Source organism: Thunnus maccoyii, chromosome 20 (assembly GCF_910596095.1).
Source record: "Thunnus maccoyii chromosome 20, fThuMac1.1, whole genome shotgun sequence".
Lineage (NCBI taxonomy): Eukaryota > Metazoa > Chordata > Actinopteri > Scombriformes > Scombridae > Thunnus > Thunnus maccoyii.
The window spans coordinates 16,424,140-16,443,810 of record NC_056552.1 but is presented as its reverse complement, the minus strand read 5'-3'; the positions used below and the strand labels follow the sequence as shown (position 1 = coordinate 16,443,810).

Here is a 19,671-nt window from a genome sequence, read left to right as displayed (position 1 = left end):
GTCCACTCTGCAAAGGGTGACAATCCTCAAAAGGTAAGGCTTTTAAGTTCCTTACACCAATTTGACTAAGACAAGTGACCCTGTGTTGGGAGGCTGCTCCGGAGAGTCACTGAAGGCCAGAGACCCTCACAGACAGAAACGAACCGTGGGAAAGACCAGATAGATGATCACAACCAGACTTCTGTGCACAGAACAGTTGGCTGAAAAGAATTTGGCTCTAGGTTAGATTAAGTCAGTATAGAATACGTCTGATGAAAACTAGTATTGGTGTTAGGTCAGGTTAGAATAGCTTTTTAGCGCAGTGCAGCCCAACTAAAATACAGCAACTGGAGTAACGAGAATAAGTCGGATAACCCAAGAGGGGTTGAGAGCTCCGACATTCCCAAGAGGGGAAGAGACTCAAGAGGAGTCTGTGGCCTAAGAGAGGTCATGTTTTAAGCTGTGCATATTTGCTTACCTGTTGCTGTTGTTGTGTCGTATACATGTCTAAAAAGTGTTGCTTTTGCTGATGTGGGTGCGAGCTGTGTGTATTGGAAAATTTTGCTGTGCTGATTTGTTTGATTGGAAAAGTGTTGTTGCTGCCGATTCACTGTATACAGGGTTGAAAATGTTTTGCTGTGTATAACTGAAAATTGAGTGTGTAAGACTCCGGGCAACGCGCCAGGAGCACATAGCAGCTGTATCCCTTTCGTCGTCAGGGAAAGCAGAGGGCAAACAGAAAAGTTGTGTTTATAGCGGTTTGTGCATGTGGTAGAGAGTAGTAATATTAGGGAAAGTTCATGAGGGGTAAATAGTTAGGAGAGCAATGCTTAGAGTATTGTTGTTGGGCTGTGTAAGAGAGCTGGTTTGCATGTGGAGAAGGTATCTTGTTGTAAGTTGAAGACAAACTGAGCAGGAATAAGGAAGAGCGACCAGTGGGGCTTAGTGGGAGGAACCAATATTCACAGACAAGAGCACTTCTAAAAATAACTTAGATGCAGTAGCACAGACTCCTCCCAGCCCCTCCTTTTGAGAGCTACAAGCTGGTACAAAATTCAAGCTACAAGCTGCTAGAAAATTCAACCTTTTTATTTTTTTTTCTTCACGAGATCAAGGGACAATACTTTAGAACAATTTAGAAGATACAAAACTACAATAGTGAACTGAAACCAAAAAGAACATAGATAAATTGCAATCTGACATAATGTATCCAACACCGGTTGCAGTAGTGGGAAACAAAAATCCTGATTTGTTGAAAGACATTCAGAGGATTCCGGGAAAGTGGCAGAAGCGAACTGAAGGGCTAGAGGATGCCTGGCCAGAGGGAGGTATGTTTGATGTGGGAGTCTGTGAAAGCATGGAACATAGAATAAAAGACTATAAACCTAAAGATTAATCAAAGAAGCGACAGGGAAAGAGAGATTTGGAACTGAAAATTTTAAGACTGTTCAAAACAGAAGGCCAAAACTACAGGGACAAAGGGACATTATATTCCATGGCAGACCCTAGACCTGACCGGCCTGGTTGCCAATATCCCTGATATTCATGATGGGGCCTCAAAGTGGATCAGAGCTTTTGAAGAAGCCACTACTGGCAAATTGTTGGCATTGGGGGATGTGAAAGCAGTTTGGGCTCAAACTTTGGGGACACCGGCAATGGAAATATGTTGAAACATCATGGTTTTGAGTGGATGATTGATCCCATGGTGGATGGCTCTGAGTTTGATGCTCATTGTGGGAGGCTGTGGGCAGTACTGAGGGGAGAACACCCAACATGTGTTGACCCCAAAGCATTGCAGGGCAAGACCCTTACAGAGGCTGACAATCCTGCGACATATGTTAGCAACCACCTGAAAAGGTGGAGACAAGAAACTGAGGAGGACATTGAACGGAGTCAGGTGCTGATGACTCTGTTCAGAAACTCAGTCATTGATGCTCTTCCCACCCTAGTCAAGTGCATAACAACTATGCCGCACAGACAATTTTGTGACCATGTGATACATGCATTGGAAAGGTATAGGGGGGATGAGCAGAGGAGAAAAGAACAAGACAGAGACAGGATCACTATAGGATCACTGATTCAGAGCAAGCTGTATCTACAGTCTGTGCTGTGACTCATGCAATAACTGCTACTCTGGCTGATGGTGATGCAGGTTCAGAAAAGTTTGCGTTGTCAGCGCCAACTGATCTTTGCTTATGACCTGGTTTTGCCTACACCTCAGGTGGGAAAAGTTAGGCAGGGGTATTTCACTTAAAATTCAGAAACTCTAGCAAAGTTAAATTCACTGCTAGGACATTTGGATGAAAAGAAATGTAAACAGCTGGTCGAGGTTATTCAAAGTTACACGTCTGTTCTCAGATACTCCTACTTGCACTAATTTAATAGAACATAATGATCGTGTGGGGGATGCTATGCCCATCACTCAGTGGTTTTATCGGGTTTCTTTAGAAATGTGGAAAATACTAGACTCAGAATTGTCATGCATATTGGAAAATGGTATTGCTGAACCCTCTTCATCTAGTTGGGCTTCTCCTTGTCTTCTGGTTAGTAAACTTGATTCCACACATAGGCCCTGCACTGATTTTTGAAAGGTTAATGCAGTGACAAAGCCTGATTCCTTTCCTCTCCTGAGGATGGAAGATTGTGTTGATCAGGTTGGGGCGGCCAAATATGTCAGCAAATTTGACCTTCTTAAGGATTACTGGCAGGTTCCCCTTTCTAAAAGAGCCAGAGAAATTTGTGCTTGCACAGTCATGCCATTTGGGCTGCGAAATGCCCCAGCCACATTTCAGAGGTTAATGAACAAAGCTGTGTGTGGGTTGGAGGGCTGTGCAGTTTATTTGGATGATGTGGTAATTTATAGTGACACATGGGAAGAACACCCTAAAAGAGTACAGGCTTTATTTGACAGGCTGGTTTGGGCCCGCTTGACTATCAACCTGTCCAAATGTTTGCAAAAACCGCAGTAACCTCTTTGGGTAAGGTTGTGGGGCAAGGGGAGGTTCGTCCCATTCATGCAAGAGTTTTTGGCAATGCAGGCATTTCCTTTTCCATCCACTAAGTTGTTGCATTTCCTGGGGGTGGCTGGTTATTACTGTGGGTTTTGTGCTAATCTTACCTCTGTAGTGGCCCCACTGACTGAGTTGTTGAACACTGACCATAATCCATTAACCTTTTTGTGTTCACTTTAAAATCCGAATCAATGGTTGATGTGATGGGCCTTGTTCTTGTGGCCTTATCATTTGGACGTATGTCATATTAAGGACGAAGAAAATGTAGTTGCAGATGCATTGTCACATGCGCCTTGGTCATAAGATGTCCTTTGATAGATGTGCCATTCATTCCTTATATTTCTACTATCCCAGTTTTGATTTACTCTTAAAAGTGCTTCCTCTGGGTGCAAGGTTGCCTCGCACTTAAGGAGGGGGGTTGTGACGACCCCTAGGTCTCAAGACCAATTTCCTGTTTGGTTTGGTTGCTAGGATCTGGGGAGTGGCTCGTTGGGAGTGATGGCTGACACCTGGGTTGGTGTGACTGCTCATCTATTTATATAGGTGCCTGAACAGTCAGTCTCTCTCCTCTCTCTAGGTTACTTGGTTTGATTGGACTTTGGTTGATTTATCTATTTTTTCTTACACACATACATTTTCACACATCAACACACTACACACTGATGAGCTGACTGCATACTTAATTTAACTTTCTTAAGTAAATGTATTGTACTTTAAAGAGTCATGTATGGTCTCCAAATTTTGTCCTTTCTTTGAGCTGGGCCATGATATTTTTCACTTGCACATGATGGTAACAATGTGTAAAAGTGCTCAAGTAAAAAGGTGAAAAGACACATGCATTTGTATCGTAGCTCATCAAACACTTCAAAATGAGAGACAAGTCATATTTATCTTAGGTATTACTAGTTAAGTTATCACTCAGCTCATTAACCAGTTACACCCTAGCTTTCTGCTATTACATAATACATAATAATTTATCTACAAAACGACAATTGACATCATCAGAGCAATTTGTTAAGATGATATGTCAAGACACCAATGTCAGTTTGCTCTGTCAGCCAACAGTTGTGCAGGGGTAAACATTCTCAGGCCGTAACATGAGGTTTGCAGGACTGTATGCATGCTGTAATTGTGTATGTTTTGGTTTTTGCAGCAGTATCTTTGCAGCTTTAACTTTGCCTCTGTTCTTCTGTTAGTTTGAGGGTTCTCAAATGATTGTGTGCTTGAATAAGAATATTTTGCTGCAGTTTGCAAATTCTGCTGAAGCAACTGCTTGTGTTTGACACTGATTCCCCCGGGATGTCTTGGAAATCATATGCTGATCTATATGATTGCCTGACTCTTTGTTTTGCTGACTTTGTTGATTCATATGAGCCTGGAATAGTAATCTTCTAGTAGTTAATTCATATATTGACCCAGATTTTTGTCAGGGTATTGACCTCTCTTGGCCATTTTATTCTGTGTCATTGTTCATCTTTAGCATCTTATAAACATGATAATAAGTTTTTCCTGACAAACATTGTGAGATTAGGATGCCTTGTGCCTCTCTTGGCTTTTATATACTGTGGTCCCTGGAATATACTTTATGTAACATCAAGCTGCTGTGACTGTATGGAGTCACCTGTCAGTTATATTTGAGTCATGTGCTGTAAATTCATTGTAACCTCAGCAGAGTCTGTCTTTCTGTGGGACAAAGCTGCTCTTTGATAATGAGACTTTTTAGTTTTGTTTTCCTTCAGGGTGTAGGGTTGAGATTAGGTTATTTTCTCTTTCTGTAAAACAAGATTGTGCACGCTTTAATAGTGTCATCAATCTCTCTCTCTGTTTTTTGGCAAAACCAAATAATTATCTTCAAATGTATTTGCAGCCAGCTCTTTTTCTATGTGAAGGCACTTTCTGAATGTCAGTGAATAGTTTGGAGGCAAACACTATGGGGCTGTCATTCATGTTGTGGTAGCAAGCTTGCAACCCTAAAGATCAAAAGACACTCAACTTTAATTTCTTTCATGAGTCATGTTGTTTCAGGATATGACTTGTTAAAAAGATTTTCCACATCAACACTTGAGATGTGCTTAATTACTTTTTTTGCTGATAGTTAGATGAGAAAATAAATGCCATGTTCATGTCTGTAGGGTAAATATGAAGCCTCCACCAGCAGCCAGTTAGCTTAGCCGGGTGCAGTAACTTCCTGGATACTTGTAATCACTATCGCTGCTAGGTTGCCGGGCAACCAGCAGAGACTCTAGGAAGGTACAGTACTGTGCCCGGCCAAAAGGCAGGCACACAATGTGTCATTTTTACACTTTTTAAAATGAGTTAATTAGTGAGTGACTTCCCCATGTTTCCAGTCTTTGTGTTAAGCTAAGCTAACTGGCTGCTGGCTCCAGCTTCATGCTTAGTGTACAAACATTAGAGTGGTATCAATCTTCTCATTTAATTCTTGGCAAGAAAGCAAATAAGCACATTTCCCAAAATGTAGAACTATTCCTTTAAGGATAGGTTGCCAATTGATTTTTCAAGTCTGTCGTAAAACAACAGTCAGGTGCCCACATGAGGATTGAACAGGTTTTTCTTGCTGTAATCATTCATCCTGTTCATACTATCTGTTTAACGATCCCATCCTTATTTGCTTTCAGTGTAAGTGATGAAGGACAAAATCCACTGTCCTTATTTTTATAAAAAATATATTATAAAGTTTATCTGAAGGCTTCAGCAGTCCGACTTACTCAAATAAAGAGAATATCTTTCAAAGTAAATCTTTTTAGTATAAAATTATCTCTTTTTGTTACTATCCCCCCCACTGCAGCTCAGCAGGGAAACACTGTCCAGTATGGAAATCAAAAAGAGGAAATTTTGTAATAAAAAGTCTCAAACTTTGGAGGATATCTACTTGATTTGACTAACTGCTGAAGCCTATATTATTCAGATAAACCTTTAAATACATTTTTGCACAAAACGAGGACTGTGGATTTTGTCCCCCATCACTTACATTGAAAGAGCATTAGGAGGGTATCTCTTTATGGCCAGAATGAGCAGGTGGAGTGATTGTTTCACTGTACAAATGGATACCTGACTTTTTTTTAAGACACACTTTAAAAATTGTGAACCTATCTTTTAAGTTAACTTAAAGTTCTGTTATTTTCACAAAAGGACAGGCATGCTATAGCCAAAATTCTCACATGTGGCATATCTCCTAATTAGAGGAAATAGGAATGTTAGGGATACACCACTGACTCACAGCACTGTTTCATCTTAATTTGCTGTTAATTGGTATACTGACTTTGGACTTCCCGTTTGGGAAATCTGCAACCTGGATTGGTGGGAATATAATATGTTGAGTGCAGTTTGGAGCCTAATGTTAATCTCATACATCTTGTACTCCTATAGAGTTCTGGCCATCTCAATGGGGGAAAAAACATACTTGTCTGGAGAGAATTTGTGATCACTTAAAGAATATTGTAATTTATAGAAATGAATTCACTATTACATTTCATGTGCAGTGTAGAATGACTTTATATCTCATTCTAGCATAATCTTATATCCAGCTTGAGCTCGATTATTCAAAAGGTGTTTACTTTCTGATTTCACTTCCCCATTCCCCATCACATGTCAAATAGTTGACAGTTTAGTTGATTGAATGTTCCTAACAAATTTCCTAAAGTAACATTAATGTAGTTTGGTGCTCATATTTTAAATTTGTAGAATATGAAATAAAAGAAATATCTGATGGCTATACTGTATAAGCTAAAAAGTGTTGTTTATACCATAAAATAACAGTGACTTAAACAGCTGAGAGAGGTTATTTTTGGTTGCACCTCACACTTTTGCTCACCAGATGGCAGCGGAAGATAACATTTTCTCTGCATTACAACACAGACGCTGCTTGGTTGGCCTGCATGTACAGCTGACTGACAAACTTGATGGTGCAAATTCAAAATTGTGGTTGTGATGGTACAAATTGCCTGTTATTATACTTAACGCATTGGTGCCATAATATCTACTAACACTCCAGTTCTTATAAAGGGTACAAACTACATTTAAAGACTTAACTTTATGCAATACTTTAAATTGTTTAGAGGGACAAAGTAACCATTTGGAACAGAAAATTCATGACTATTAGTCCCGATATTATTTCACCAATCCATTTTAAATCAAAAATAAGTCAGTTTAAGTACAACTCCTTGCCATTTTTTAATGACTTTTACATTTCTTTTTGACTTCAAAATGAGTGACATTCTTGAACATACCCCAATTGGAGCACTAGAAATACATCCTGTCTTTCTCGGTACACATACTGCAGGCCTGCATCTGCATATGAACGTGGACACACGCCAACACACAAACAAACAGACACACACATGCCCTAGTGCTCATACGCACAAACACACTGCGTACAAACCAAAAGTGAGTTCTCACAGACAGGAAATGATGTCAGTTCTTGTCTCCAAGGAGATGGAGGCAGTTGCTAAGATACTGTGACACTAGGATTTTTCTCTCTATTTTCTCTCCCTCTCTGTCTCTCTAACACATGCACACGCGCACGCACACACACACAGGGATGTCACCATGAATAACTCAAAACTCTCCCTTGTATCTCTCTTATTCTCTTGCACAGATGGCAATGAGCACCAATCCAACTTTTTTCCAGTTACATTTCTAAAAATAACCACCAAAAATATCACTTTGTTCACAATCCCAATTGGATGCTCGGGGCCATTAAACAAATACTCTTCATCCAAATCTAAAATCAGCGCGACTGCTACAAAAATTATCCACATTCTTAATCTTTGCTTTGAACTGTTTGCAATCACTCAACCACCCACTTCTAGAGTGGTGAGGCCTGTAGCTAGTATCCCGAAATGATGGAAGTGATGGATGTGTATCAGCACCCCTCCAAAGCTTCTTCACAGTGTGAGCTGCACCTCTCTAGTGCTATCAGCATGCCACATATGTCTTGGCACTGGCATGTTGCTGCCAAATCCTCATCGCCCTCCCCTTCTCCTCCCCTGTGGCTCCTAACACAGCATTAAGAGTTTATGGGGTTTGGGTTGTATTGGAAATGCCATGCACTTGTCCTCTGGATAGTGGGATTAGCTCTCTCCGCTGTATTTCTACTCCAAGAGCCTTCCTGTACTGATGACACAAGCAATACAGCGATGAGTGTTTGTTCATTTACTGTGCACAAATGCATGTCCCTCTCCCTCCCTCCACTCCATCGCTCCCACACACACACACACACACACACACACACACACACACACACACACACACGCTCAAGGGTGCCTGCACACACACAAGCGTACCATACATGCATAAGGGGAATATCAGATTCAATGTGCAATGACACAGTGAGGACATAGAGTGGAAAGTGGGGGGAAGGAAGAAGAGCAGAGGCACAGGGTGGATTTGGCATGGGCGGCGTGGAATCATTTTAAATGGCGCGGGGGTTGGAAGGCAAAAAGATGTACACTGAGGAGACGACGAGAGTGGCAGAAAAAGCACTGAAAGGCAGTCAGGGTCGGTGAGAGACTGGATGTGGGCTAAGATTTCAGCATGAGTGAGAGGGAATGAGGAAAGAGGGAGAAAGAGGGAAAGGAGGAATATCCTCTGCACCACTGTGTGACTGGAAATTTAATAGAGGGAGAGAGATAGAGGGAGAAAGAGGGGGAAGGAGAGAGAGGTAGATGGGTGGAAGAGAGAGAGAGAGAGAGAGAGAGAGGCAAAGGAGGGGGGAGGGGAGAGGAAGAGAGAGGCAAAAGGCACAGAGACCTCATTGCTGTGCGGCTTTCAGCAAAAGCTAGTGGTCGTGAACAATGCTCACTACGGCATTCACAGGGAGGGAGGGGAAGAGCAAGGAAGAGGGTAAGGGAGGGAGGGAGATGGAGAGGAGGAGAGAGATATCTTGGGGGTCTTTCTGAAGCATAACTGGCCTTCTCTGTCCTTTGACCTTTAGTGTGAGCTGAGACAGAGCAAAGATGTACTGAGATTTATTTTTACCCACAAACTAGTCCTTGGTAGTGGCTACAATGCTACAAGGGGCGATTCTCTTCTTCTGCACAAATAGAAATTTGAACTGAAATAAATGTGAAGGGGGCAGTGATGGGGAAGGAGAGCTAAAGCACTTGACACGTGAATGTACGTGTGACAAAGATCTCTTTACTGACTGAAGCTTTCTTTATTGGCTAATAACACTGCTTTTAATTCTCTGATTAAACATGTGCAACCTTCTTAGTGTAGGGTTCAGACGAATTTGAAGTTTTGTCCTTCATGTCTGGATCCTGACAGCATGTCATAGTGGTGGCGGCGGCTTCCTAATATACAGCTTTAAATTCACCACTGAGAACTGCTTTGGGGAAAAAAAAAGAAATACTCATATGCAAAGTCTGCAGAAAACAGACCTCATTAGTTTGCTAGATTTAATCTTAGCTGGTCATTACCGAAATGCATGTGCTAGCACTGAGCATTCATTATGAGTATGGACATTAGTAGGCCTACAAAACTCTTTAAGACTCAATGGACCAGAACTGTTTCTTACTGCAGATGTTTGCTGGCTTGTTGGTTCAACTGTGTTAAAACAGGTGGCCATTACACAGTGGTAAACACTGAAAACTGAACTGAAAAACTTTATTAGAAGAGACACAATGATTAAATGAATCCTGCTGATCATGGAGTGCTGCTGAGTCATATTAATGAATATGTGACTAAATATGCTTTACATGCCTAGATCATATGTTGCACGTTGTGATTTGAAACAAATCCTGCAGACTAAAGTAAAGCAAAAAAAAAAGTGTTATAGTGGCAACATCCTGCTCTGGATGAAGAGTGTAATGTTTGAATCATCTAATGAACGCAGGTACATCCTTTGAGTCGCTGGTCCTTCACCTATTCTAATGCTGTCTTAGTGGGATTCAGGCTGAAACATACGGAATGTGCGTAAAGAGCCGCTTATGCTGGACGCAAAATGCTCTGCCCAGCGGGCGCCGTCGCGTTTGCTGCCTGCGTTCCTCTCCAAGGATGATAAGGCGCATGGATGCATTCGTCCCGGACCTCGTTCGTAAATGTGATAATACTACCAACATCATTTTTCTCCAACTACCCTTAATCTGATCTCTGTTTTTCGCCCTCCCGTATGTGTGTGTGGACTGTGCTCATCTCTAACCTGCCATCACTGTAGCCCCCCGCGTTGCGTTGGCGCTGCGGAATAGCCTACAAGAACAAGAGCCAGCTCACAGCCGTGGAAACAAGCGAATCAATTTAGGGAAGAGAAAAGGAGAGATAGATAGCGAGGTTGGGAAAACTGACGATCGGGAGAGGGGACGAGAGGAGAGAAAACATCGACCTTACGCCGCAGCCGCCGAAACATTAAGGTACGTGTATATTGGTTGTACAGGTAGAAGGGACTGAAATGGCCGGCGTAATTATTGCATTTGTTACCTAATCTGCATGGATGCTGAAATCAGTCACGAGATGACCAAGATTTGATAACAAAATGTGTCTGTGAGGGTTGCACTGATGGATAATAATTTAAGTGAATAATTAATATCAGCGACATATACAGTTAACGTCGATGTCAGTGGAATAAAGCTGTGGCAGTCCTTGCAAATGTATTTAAATAACATGGTTCCTTATGTAAGCCGGTGTTTCACATGTCCACACATATCATTTTCCCCCAAAATACTGAGCCTATGGATTATTTTTGGGTGCAGTCATGTTGTCATTACCACGAAGAGAGAATGGATGCAAGCCATTTTGTAATGCAGCATGTGCAGAATTAGGCCTATTCAGAATTTCAATTGCGTTCCCGAGAAGGTGCGCCGTAGTGAGCGCAGCTGCATAGATGAATAAGGCCATTCTGTTGAATTGTAGGAGATATTATGCTAGAGGCTATATGATGAGGAGAGATTGCAGATTAGAGGTTGCGACTGCGGGAGGAAATTGTCAGGTTATGGCCTTTTTTCGAGTTGATATCAAAAGATTTGAGAAAATATACTTGTCATTAGTTGAAAGTGGGGGAAATATTTGGCATGCACCCGCATTTGTCTACCTCTTAACAGCGCTGGTCGTTACTATACTGATGAAATGCTACCCTGATTCCCACGTCCTGAATCAATCTAGTGTTGTCATAGTTACAGTAGATGATGTTGGCCCTGCTGCACCTGTGTCGCTTTGTGTTCATCTAGACCATCTGTAAATACATGAGGTCTAATTGGGCCTTGTGTAGGCAACAGGAAACATCCCAAAGCCCAGACCCTCAGCATTTATTGAAAACAACACCACGATTTTTTGCCTCTTCATAAACCTTAACGACTCTGTTGTGGAGAGCAGGGCATTGATACAATCAGGCGCTTATGATGATGTGATTGGTTTGTAGCAATTGGTCAGCAGCTTGCACTAATTTGTCTTTTCACGACTGAGCGCTCTCTCAGGCCTGATCGAATAATCAATATCTACATGGTTGCAATCTGCTCTTGACATGAAAAGAGAGATCAAGAAAGAGAAATACCTTTGAGTGAAATTGGTCAGAAGAAATACATGATGCCTGCGTGTTAAGCGTGTCATAAACCCCCCCAAAGAAAACACATTTTGCACAAGGATGAGGATGAAGGCCGCTGGATAACAGAAATTCACCTCAGATGAGTCAAGGTGTGATATTCTGAAAATGGTGTATGTTGTTGTTCTTGTGCTTTCATGGTGAAGAACTTGAGGATGGGAGGTCAAGGCAACAGGCGTCCTGCTTGCAGATTCAAGGTCTCACTCCACAATACAATTTTACCCTGTGTGGTGTTTAACATAGATTGTTTTTTACTGTCTCAACCCAGTGTGTTTTTTCTACTCAATGCAAAGAAAAGGTAGTCTAATTCTTTGAGTAACAACTGCATTGAACACCTGGTTACTGACAGCTACCAAAGGCCTTTGTCTGATGGGAAATGCATCACTCCTGTAATGATGCAATAATTGAAATGCATTTTCATTTTTTGGATGTATTTTTGTTGAATGCAACTGCTCATCTCTTACTTTTGTATTCGTGCAAGACAAATCTCACCATTACCTCCATATTTGTACATTTCAAGAATGGCACAGTATCAGTGGAAGAAGCGATTAGGGATTAGGATCCTTGCAGTTCATTCAGCTGCTAATTTTCTTGAGACCCCTTTCAAAAAAGAAAAGATAAAGGATAAATGACAAAGCACCACCCTGACAATGTGCATAATTAAGTAGCAGTAGGCCTATATGAAACAGACTTCTTTAAAACACAGTGTGCATGAAAAACACATTCTTGTATGATCAATTCTTTGACCAGCTGAATATCAACATTGTTGTGTTTTGATGCTTCTATGAATCATTTTCTAACAAGCAAATCATTGTAACTGTTAAACCACCATTCTGGATCAGATACAATTCTGACGTCTGAGGGAGACATTGAAACTCTTTTTTTTTTTTCTCCATCTGAGTCAAATTATTGGAATGCATAATTACCTGCTGTATAGAGACGAGAAGGAGACTCTTCAAGGAGGGACAGCAGTGTAAAGAACACCATAATAAGTGTGTTTGAGTGCTGCAAAGGGGCTGCATACAGTCACATTTTGGTTTACCATCTGTATTCATAAATCTACATTCAGTCTCTAATCGGACATGGATAATGTGTTGTTATTTCTCTGTGGCAGTTACAGTTGGGACGGTTGTGGATATGGATGTGTGAATATCTGTGTGTGTGTGTGTGTGTGTGAGAGAGAGAGAAACAGAGAGAGAGAGAGTCTGTGGGATGTGCAGAGCATCTGAAAAAGTCTATTTTTAGCATACACTCCCTTATGAGCTTTCTTAATAGCTGCTTTAAGAGTTCTCAGAGCTATGTTTTTAATAAAGACTGATGTTGACCTAATCCTCAGACCTTGTAGATATTAAGATTCATGGCAGATTTATTCCCCCTGTTGTGATATTGAAGGCCATGGTTCAACAGTGTGCTTTCTAAGGTTTCCCTGCGCTTATGCAAATGTACATTTCCATATACAAAAGTATAGACTTTCAACATTCAGTTTGTCCTCATATAGGTAAAGGAATCTAAAGAACAAAAGACTGTTGATTTAATATCTGGTATTATGCTATGCTGTGATGGGGATAAACCTTAAGTTTTAAATCAATTAAAGCTTAATTGACTTTGGCCAAAAAGGTGCCACTGATCAGTTTTGAACAGCAAATGTTCATCAAGCTCAGCTAAACACAGTAATATGGAATAGGGCACTGGACAGTAAAAACACAAGATGGTGAGTGAGCAGGTTGCCACAGCAACCGTGTTTCTAGGAGCGCATGCATCGTCGCTGCATAGGAGAGGAGATGCTAAAGACTGCCATGGAGCCTTTTAAAAATACAGTGTTTATTACACTGTAAAAATATTTGCAAAATGTATCCAGAGTTATCTTATATAAAATGTGGACAATCGTAACACAGTGGTCACATAATGTGATAGGTAACAAAGATTTTTCTTATTTGTAACAGACAACACAGGCTTGTGCCTGCTGGAGTTGGAGTGTCAAGCATTATGTGCTTGAGAAAACAATGAACTTTCTCTTTGGTCTTATCATTATAAGGGAAACAGCCCAATCATTTCTAAATTTAGTGAGTCTGCTGATGCTTGCAGCCATTTCTGTTTCAAAACAGTGTGTGACACACTATTAACCAAAGATAAGCCCCACTTGAAAAACATAATACACATTTATGTACTACAAAAGACATAAATGTATTTTACCCCACCTTTTTCTTCTTGTTCACAATCTAGTCATCATTTTCATGTTTGGTTCATCAACTTTAGTGGTTGGGGATCTTGTGTGATTGTGCGTTGCTTATTGTAAACAGCATGTGCATTGCAGTAAAATTTCAGGAGTCAATAATCATTCCTTCATATCTTAATTGCTAAATTACTGCATGCAGGCATCATTTGTTATCTCATTTGTAGTGCTGTGCTGTTGCCTTATGATGGATTGCGTGAACCTCTGCATTAACCTTAGGTCTAGACGAATCCCACCAGCAGTTGTAATTGCATTCAGCAACTTTGCATTCTTTTAAATGTGAGATTCTACTTTTGTCAGTATCTAATTTGTAGCACGCCAGTTCCATAGAGTGGGAGATGAGACAGTGTGGGTGTGCTGCAGCACTTGTGACCCAGCTTGAGGTTTGAGAATTTTGTGGCCATTTCAGACCATGACCCAAATGTTAAGTTCAACCTATGAAGAAAATGGCAGCTGACTCCCTAGTTGAACTACAGGCCACAATTTGAGAGCCACCTCTTCAGAACAGAAAGCCCAACCCAGCTTGTCATGCACTCTGGCGACAGGACATCATAATATTTGGAGACTTTAGTTCAGTTCTGGGAATACTTGCATGTATGTACTAGGCTAATGTCTTAAAGCTACTGCACTGTGCACTTACTTGACCTCCTTCCTCTCTCTCCTTTTCTCTCTTTCCCCTACAGTGAGAAGCAACAGCCTCTGTGGAGTCAACACTTTCACGAGCAAATTCTCCCCCAAATTTTATGTCTATCTAATTATTGTCATGGGAACAAATAATACATGGTTCCCTAAAATGACATGTTGAAAAGAACAAGGTGCTTGATAGTGAGCAAAGTAAAATAAGAATCTATTAATGATAAATGCAGCCTTAAATATAACGTCATCCTTTTCACTCTCAATTTTTAAAGTGACTGCTTGAAGGAGAAAAAACTGAATAAGAGCATTAAATATGAACATCAACATAAGCACTTAAATTCCCTTGTTTGGAGGTGACCTATCAACATCATAGCAATAGGGGTGGGTCATGACTCAGTTGCCATGCGTGTTGTCATGGTGACCAGCCCCTGTACCCCTTCCCCCCTCCTCTGGTTGGTCCAGCTTTTGTTGTGGTTTCACAACCATGGACCTCAGCTGACAGAGGCAGCACCCCCCTGCCCCACCCCCTGTACCTGCTCCAATCAGGCGAGCCGTGTCATCTGTACAAGGAAGACTTTAGATGAAGTCCCAGACAGTATTTCAGAGAACACAAGATACCTCAATCTACAAGAGAACTCAATTCAGGTAAATATGGTTTAATCTAAAAACAGACCATACATTCAGACTGAATGAATATACTTTGACAGCAGTAATTCTAATGTTGCTACAACATGCCTCCGTGTTTTTGTTTCCTCACCAGGTGATCAAGTCTGACACCTTTAAGCATCTGCGGCATTTGGAAATCCTCCAGCTCTCCAAGAACCACATCCGGCAGATTGAGGTGGGAGCTTTCAATGGCCTTCCTAACCTCAACACGCTGGAGCTTTTTGACAACCGTCTCACAGTGGTACCGTCACAAGCCTTTGAGTACCTCAGCAAGCTAAGGGAACTATGGCTACGAAACAACCCCATCGAGACGCTGCCGGCATTTGCCTTTCACCGTGTTCCCTCTTTACGCCGTCTCGATCTAGGGGAACTCAGGAAACTGGATTTCATCTCAGAGGCTGCCTTTGAAGGTCTGGTCAACTTGCGCTTCTTGAATCTTGGCATGTGTGGCTTGAAGGACATCCCTAACCTCACCCCACTTGTACGACTAGAGGAGTTGGAGCTGTCAGGGAACCAGCTGGGGATAGTCAGACCTGGATCCTTTCAGGGCCTAGTGTCGCTTCGCAAGCTGTGGCTAATGCACTCCAGAGTGTCAGTCATTGAACGCAATGCTTTTGATGACCTCAAAAACTTAGAGGAGCTCAACCTCTCCCACAATTCCCTGCATTCCCTGCCTCATGACCTCTTCACCCCTTTGCACCAGTTGGAGAGGGTACATCTCAACCACAACCCTTGGGTTTGCAACTGTGATGTTCTGTGGCTCAGCTGGTGGCTGAAAGAAACAGTTCCCAGCAACACCACATGTTGTGCTCGCTGCCATGCGCCCCCAGGTCTAAAGGGCAAGTACATTGGGGAACTAGATCAGAGCCACTTTACCTGCTATGCCCCAGTGATTGTTGAGCCACCCACTGACCTTAATGTCACTGAGGGCATGGCTGCTGAGCTGAAATGTCGTACTGGAACCTCGATGACCTCTGTGAATTGGTTCACTCCAAATGGCACTCTGATGACCCATGGATCATACCGAGTTAGGATCTCAGTGCTTCATGACGGAACACTGAACTTCACAAATGTGACCGTGCAAGACACTGGGCAGTATACTTGCATGGTAACCAACTCCGCCGGAAACACCACTGCAACCGCCGTGCTCAATGTGTCTGCTTCAGATCCCAGCAACAGCTACAGCTATTTCACCACTGTTACTGTGGAAACAGTAGATACAGTAGGAGGAGGAGGAGATGATAAGAACTCAGCAAGACAGTATATTAACGAGACCTTCATAGAGTTCCCTAATCCTACGGTTCAAAGAGGGGTGTCAGATGGTCAACCTGGCATCACTATATCTCCTTCTCTCTCTTCTCTTTCATCACTGTCCCCACGAGCTAACAAAGTGGCTGAAAATGCAGTGACTGTGTCCATAATTGATGTAACTAACATTCCAGGCCTAGATGATGTAATGAAAACAACTAAGATCATTATTGGTTGCTTTGTGGCCATTACTTTTATGGCAGCTGTAATGTTGGTGGTCTTCTATAAACTCCGGAAGCAGCACCAGCTACACAAGCACCACGGCCCTGCCAGAGCCATTGAAATTGTCAATGTAGAAGATGAGATTGGAGCCGGGGCCGGCAGTGGCATCTCAGGTGGTTCAACCATGAATTCTGGCGGTGGTGGAGAAGGAACCCTACGGATACATCATCCAGAAATAGTCAACCTACCCAACATTGGCCGTTCAGATACTCTGAACCATTACTACAAGACCCATCATTTCAACAACAACGTGATGGGTCTTAGTATTGGCACCGAAGGGATGGGACCAGGAGGGATCCTCAATAACAAGCAAGGCCAGGATATTCCCATCTCCTGTACCTCAGCCCCAATCTCTACATCCAATTTGCTCACCACATCAGGCAATGGCATCAACACCAACCCCAGTTCTATGTCCCCACCTCTGCCAATGTCCCTCCCCATGCCTACAATGGGCTTACATGGATCGATCAAAGGTTTCATGGGCCAAAACCAGAATCCCCAAATGGAGCCTCTTCTCTTCAAGGGGAGCTCGAAGGAAAATGTCCAAGAGACTCAGATCTAAAAACAAAGCGAGAGTATAGAGAGAGAGTGAGCAAGAGTCGAAGACAGAGAGGGGATTGATGTTGGGTTTATGCGCGGAATGATTAGACACTAGAGTGCATTGACATTACACCAGGAGAGAGGATAGACTGACACGGCAATACACAAACACATAGACTTATCCGTGACAGTGTACTGAGCCAAGGATTACCACAATGGGCCACTTGTGTTTGTAGTAACGATCATGGCCATGGAGATCAAGGAATGGACATTGCTACAATGTAAATCTGTGCCAAAGCAAATGTTTTTTGCAGTTTCTACAAGCTGTGCTCTCATAGGGAAAAACTAGCCTTTCAGAGTAATCAGTCCCCAAATCGTTGTTGGCCAGCAGAGATGAAAGACATGCACAGCACTTACCACACTGAAGATCTGCGATATTACCGAACAAAATCCAAGAGACATTTTCTTCCACACAAAACACAAGCCACACTCTCTCTCAAGTGACTCAATTGACTCCCTCAAGGTGACAATTATGTAGGCATAAATAGATGGACAAAAAGGTACAGTGCAGTACAAACTACTGTGAAAAATCCACAAATTATATAAATATATTTTCATTTAAATATGTATCATTGCAGACTCCGATGCAGAGATATTTTGGGGTGGATGTATAAGCTGGTATAGTTTGTTTCTTTGTGAATAATCAGGGGCGGTGATAGGGGAGGTTGGTTATGATACATGTTTTAAGTTTGGCTACTTCTCAGAAACATAAGGGCTCAATTGCAACACTCATTGTGAATCTTTGAATTGGCTTTGTGACATGAAGTCCATTTAGGTTGTAGAACAGTAAATGCAGATCTCTGTTTGACAAACTTTTGTCTGTTGCTTCAGTAATAATCATTACAAACTTTTGTGTTCTGAGAGTGTATTATGTATTTTGTAAAAGCCAGCTACTTGGTATTTGAATTGACAATTCTGATACTTAAATGCCAGCATCAAATAATGGTAAAATGATGTTCCACAAACAAGGAAAGGTAATCCAATGCAAAGACCTGTATGGGTAAAATAAAGTGTTGACAATGTGTTATTTGAACCAGATCAGTAGCCAGATATTTGCTTTTAGACAGGAATTTGATATGACCTCCTTGTTCATGGTTACCATAATCATGCCATAAAATGCTGTCATAAGGATGATTAGACATCTATCTGCAGCAGCATTCAAGAAATGATTAAACATCCATCTTAAGATGATTGGAATGAATGGAAATGTACAGTATATTAATAATAACAATGTCTGGTTGTATGACAATTGTAAGATCCACATTTTTACAGTGTAACTTTCATATGTTAAATGCCATTTACGCTTCTTGCGTTTCAACTATGTATTTCTTTATTTTTGTTAGTTTGATATAATGTGTACAGTTGTCTAGCCATGTATCATTACGTGTGAAATAAATCAATCATATATTGGGCTGTGGCGGGTCAATATGGCAACCACATAAGTAAAGAGCGAGACATTATGCAGGCCTCTGTGCTAAACCGGGATGGAATGTATGGTTTGTGGTTTAGCCATTAGTCATTCTGGTAATGATAGGTGCCATCTGCTCTATTAACATGTTCAGACAGGCTTTTAGTCACTCCTATAGATGTTCTACAGACGCTACTGGTTTTGCAAAATGAGTGTTTTCAACCGAACTAGATGATCTTATTCTTAATGAAGGCACTTTTGTCTGAAATTAGCCGTCAGTATGCTTCTCCCATGGTGATGCTTTAAAGCTAGTTTGGAAATGTTTTCAAATGGGAAGATGGAAATTATACTTTTTAACAGACTGTATTTATAAAGCAGGAACTTAAATGTTTGTTGCAATTGAGCACACTGGACATGCGACCAGTTATTCCAGAGAAATGTACCTGAGATAGTGCTATCAACAAAATCATATCAACAAGGTTTTCGACTGTAATGCAGCTCTGTATGTGATTTTGCTTTTTTTTTTGTTGAACCCCTCCCTCAGACCTGCATATATATAGGAGCTGTTTTATGTGAGTGATGATGGTTTTTCTTATCAACAACGAGCCCACATTGATTTGGGGAAAAGGAACATAGAGGAATAGTAATAATAATGATGATAATTTGCGTGACAATATCAGACAAAACCAACCTAGATAGTACTGTCACAGAGGTTAATGTCGCTTCATTAAAGGAACATCTTCTACATCAATGCACACTATCTCATCCTGTGTAATGCTAAACATCTAAGACATCTTTTACGATACGTCTGGTTAAACCTACAGTACAATACCACATGTGATCAAGTAACTCAGGTTGTCTAAATTGCAGCCATGCATTTTCTCAGATTGGTGTCTCCTTCAAAGCCGTTATAGTATAGTAAATGTAAATGTGTTGCAACCCAACAGACATATCTAGTGGGCAGGGTTCCACTGTAGCCCCACAGAGACACAAATAGAATATAAATGAAGGCTAAAGACACAACATATGGCCGTTCCCTTGATGTGCTACATTTGGT

At 41.5% G+C, this 19,671-nt stretch overlaps 1 protein-coding gene across 3 annotated transcripts; it reads left to right on the top strand.

Moving 5' to 3' along the window:
- Nucleotides 1-18,616, top strand: lrrc4bb (leucine rich repeat containing 4Bb). 3 transcript variants are annotated; one of them, XM_042397826.1, is made up of 4 exons: nt 9,947-10,357; nt 11,688-11,738; nt 14,458-15,055; nt 15,171-18,616. In XM_042397826.1, exons 3-4 carry the CDS (start codon nt 14,813-14,815, stop codon nt 17,166-17,168), a joined length of 2,241 nt encoding a protein of 746 aa, XP_042253760.1. In that variant the 5' UTR covers nt 9,947-10,357; nt 11,688-11,738; nt 14,458-14,812; the 3' UTR covers nt 17,169-18,616. The 3 variants fall into 3 exon arrangements, with proteins under 3 accessions (XP_042253762.1, XP_042253760.1, XP_042253759.1); XM_042397828.1 differs by lacking the exons at nt 9,947-10,357; nt 11,688-11,738 and adding an exon at nt 1-33; XM_042397825.1 differs by lacking the exon at nt 11,688-11,738.
- Nucleotides 18,617-19,671: the final 1,055 nt, after the last annotated feature.

Excerpts from the sequence above, each read along its gene's own strand:
- lrrc4bb (XM_042397828.1), top strand. The coding sequence starts at position 14,813 with ATGCGTGTTGTCATGGTGACCAGCCCCTGTACCCCTTCCCCCCTCCTC. Across the intron at positions 15,056-15,170 it reads TACAAGAGAACTCAATTCAG|GTGATCAAGTCTGACACCTT; the intron begins GTAAATATGGTT and ends TTTCCTCACCAG.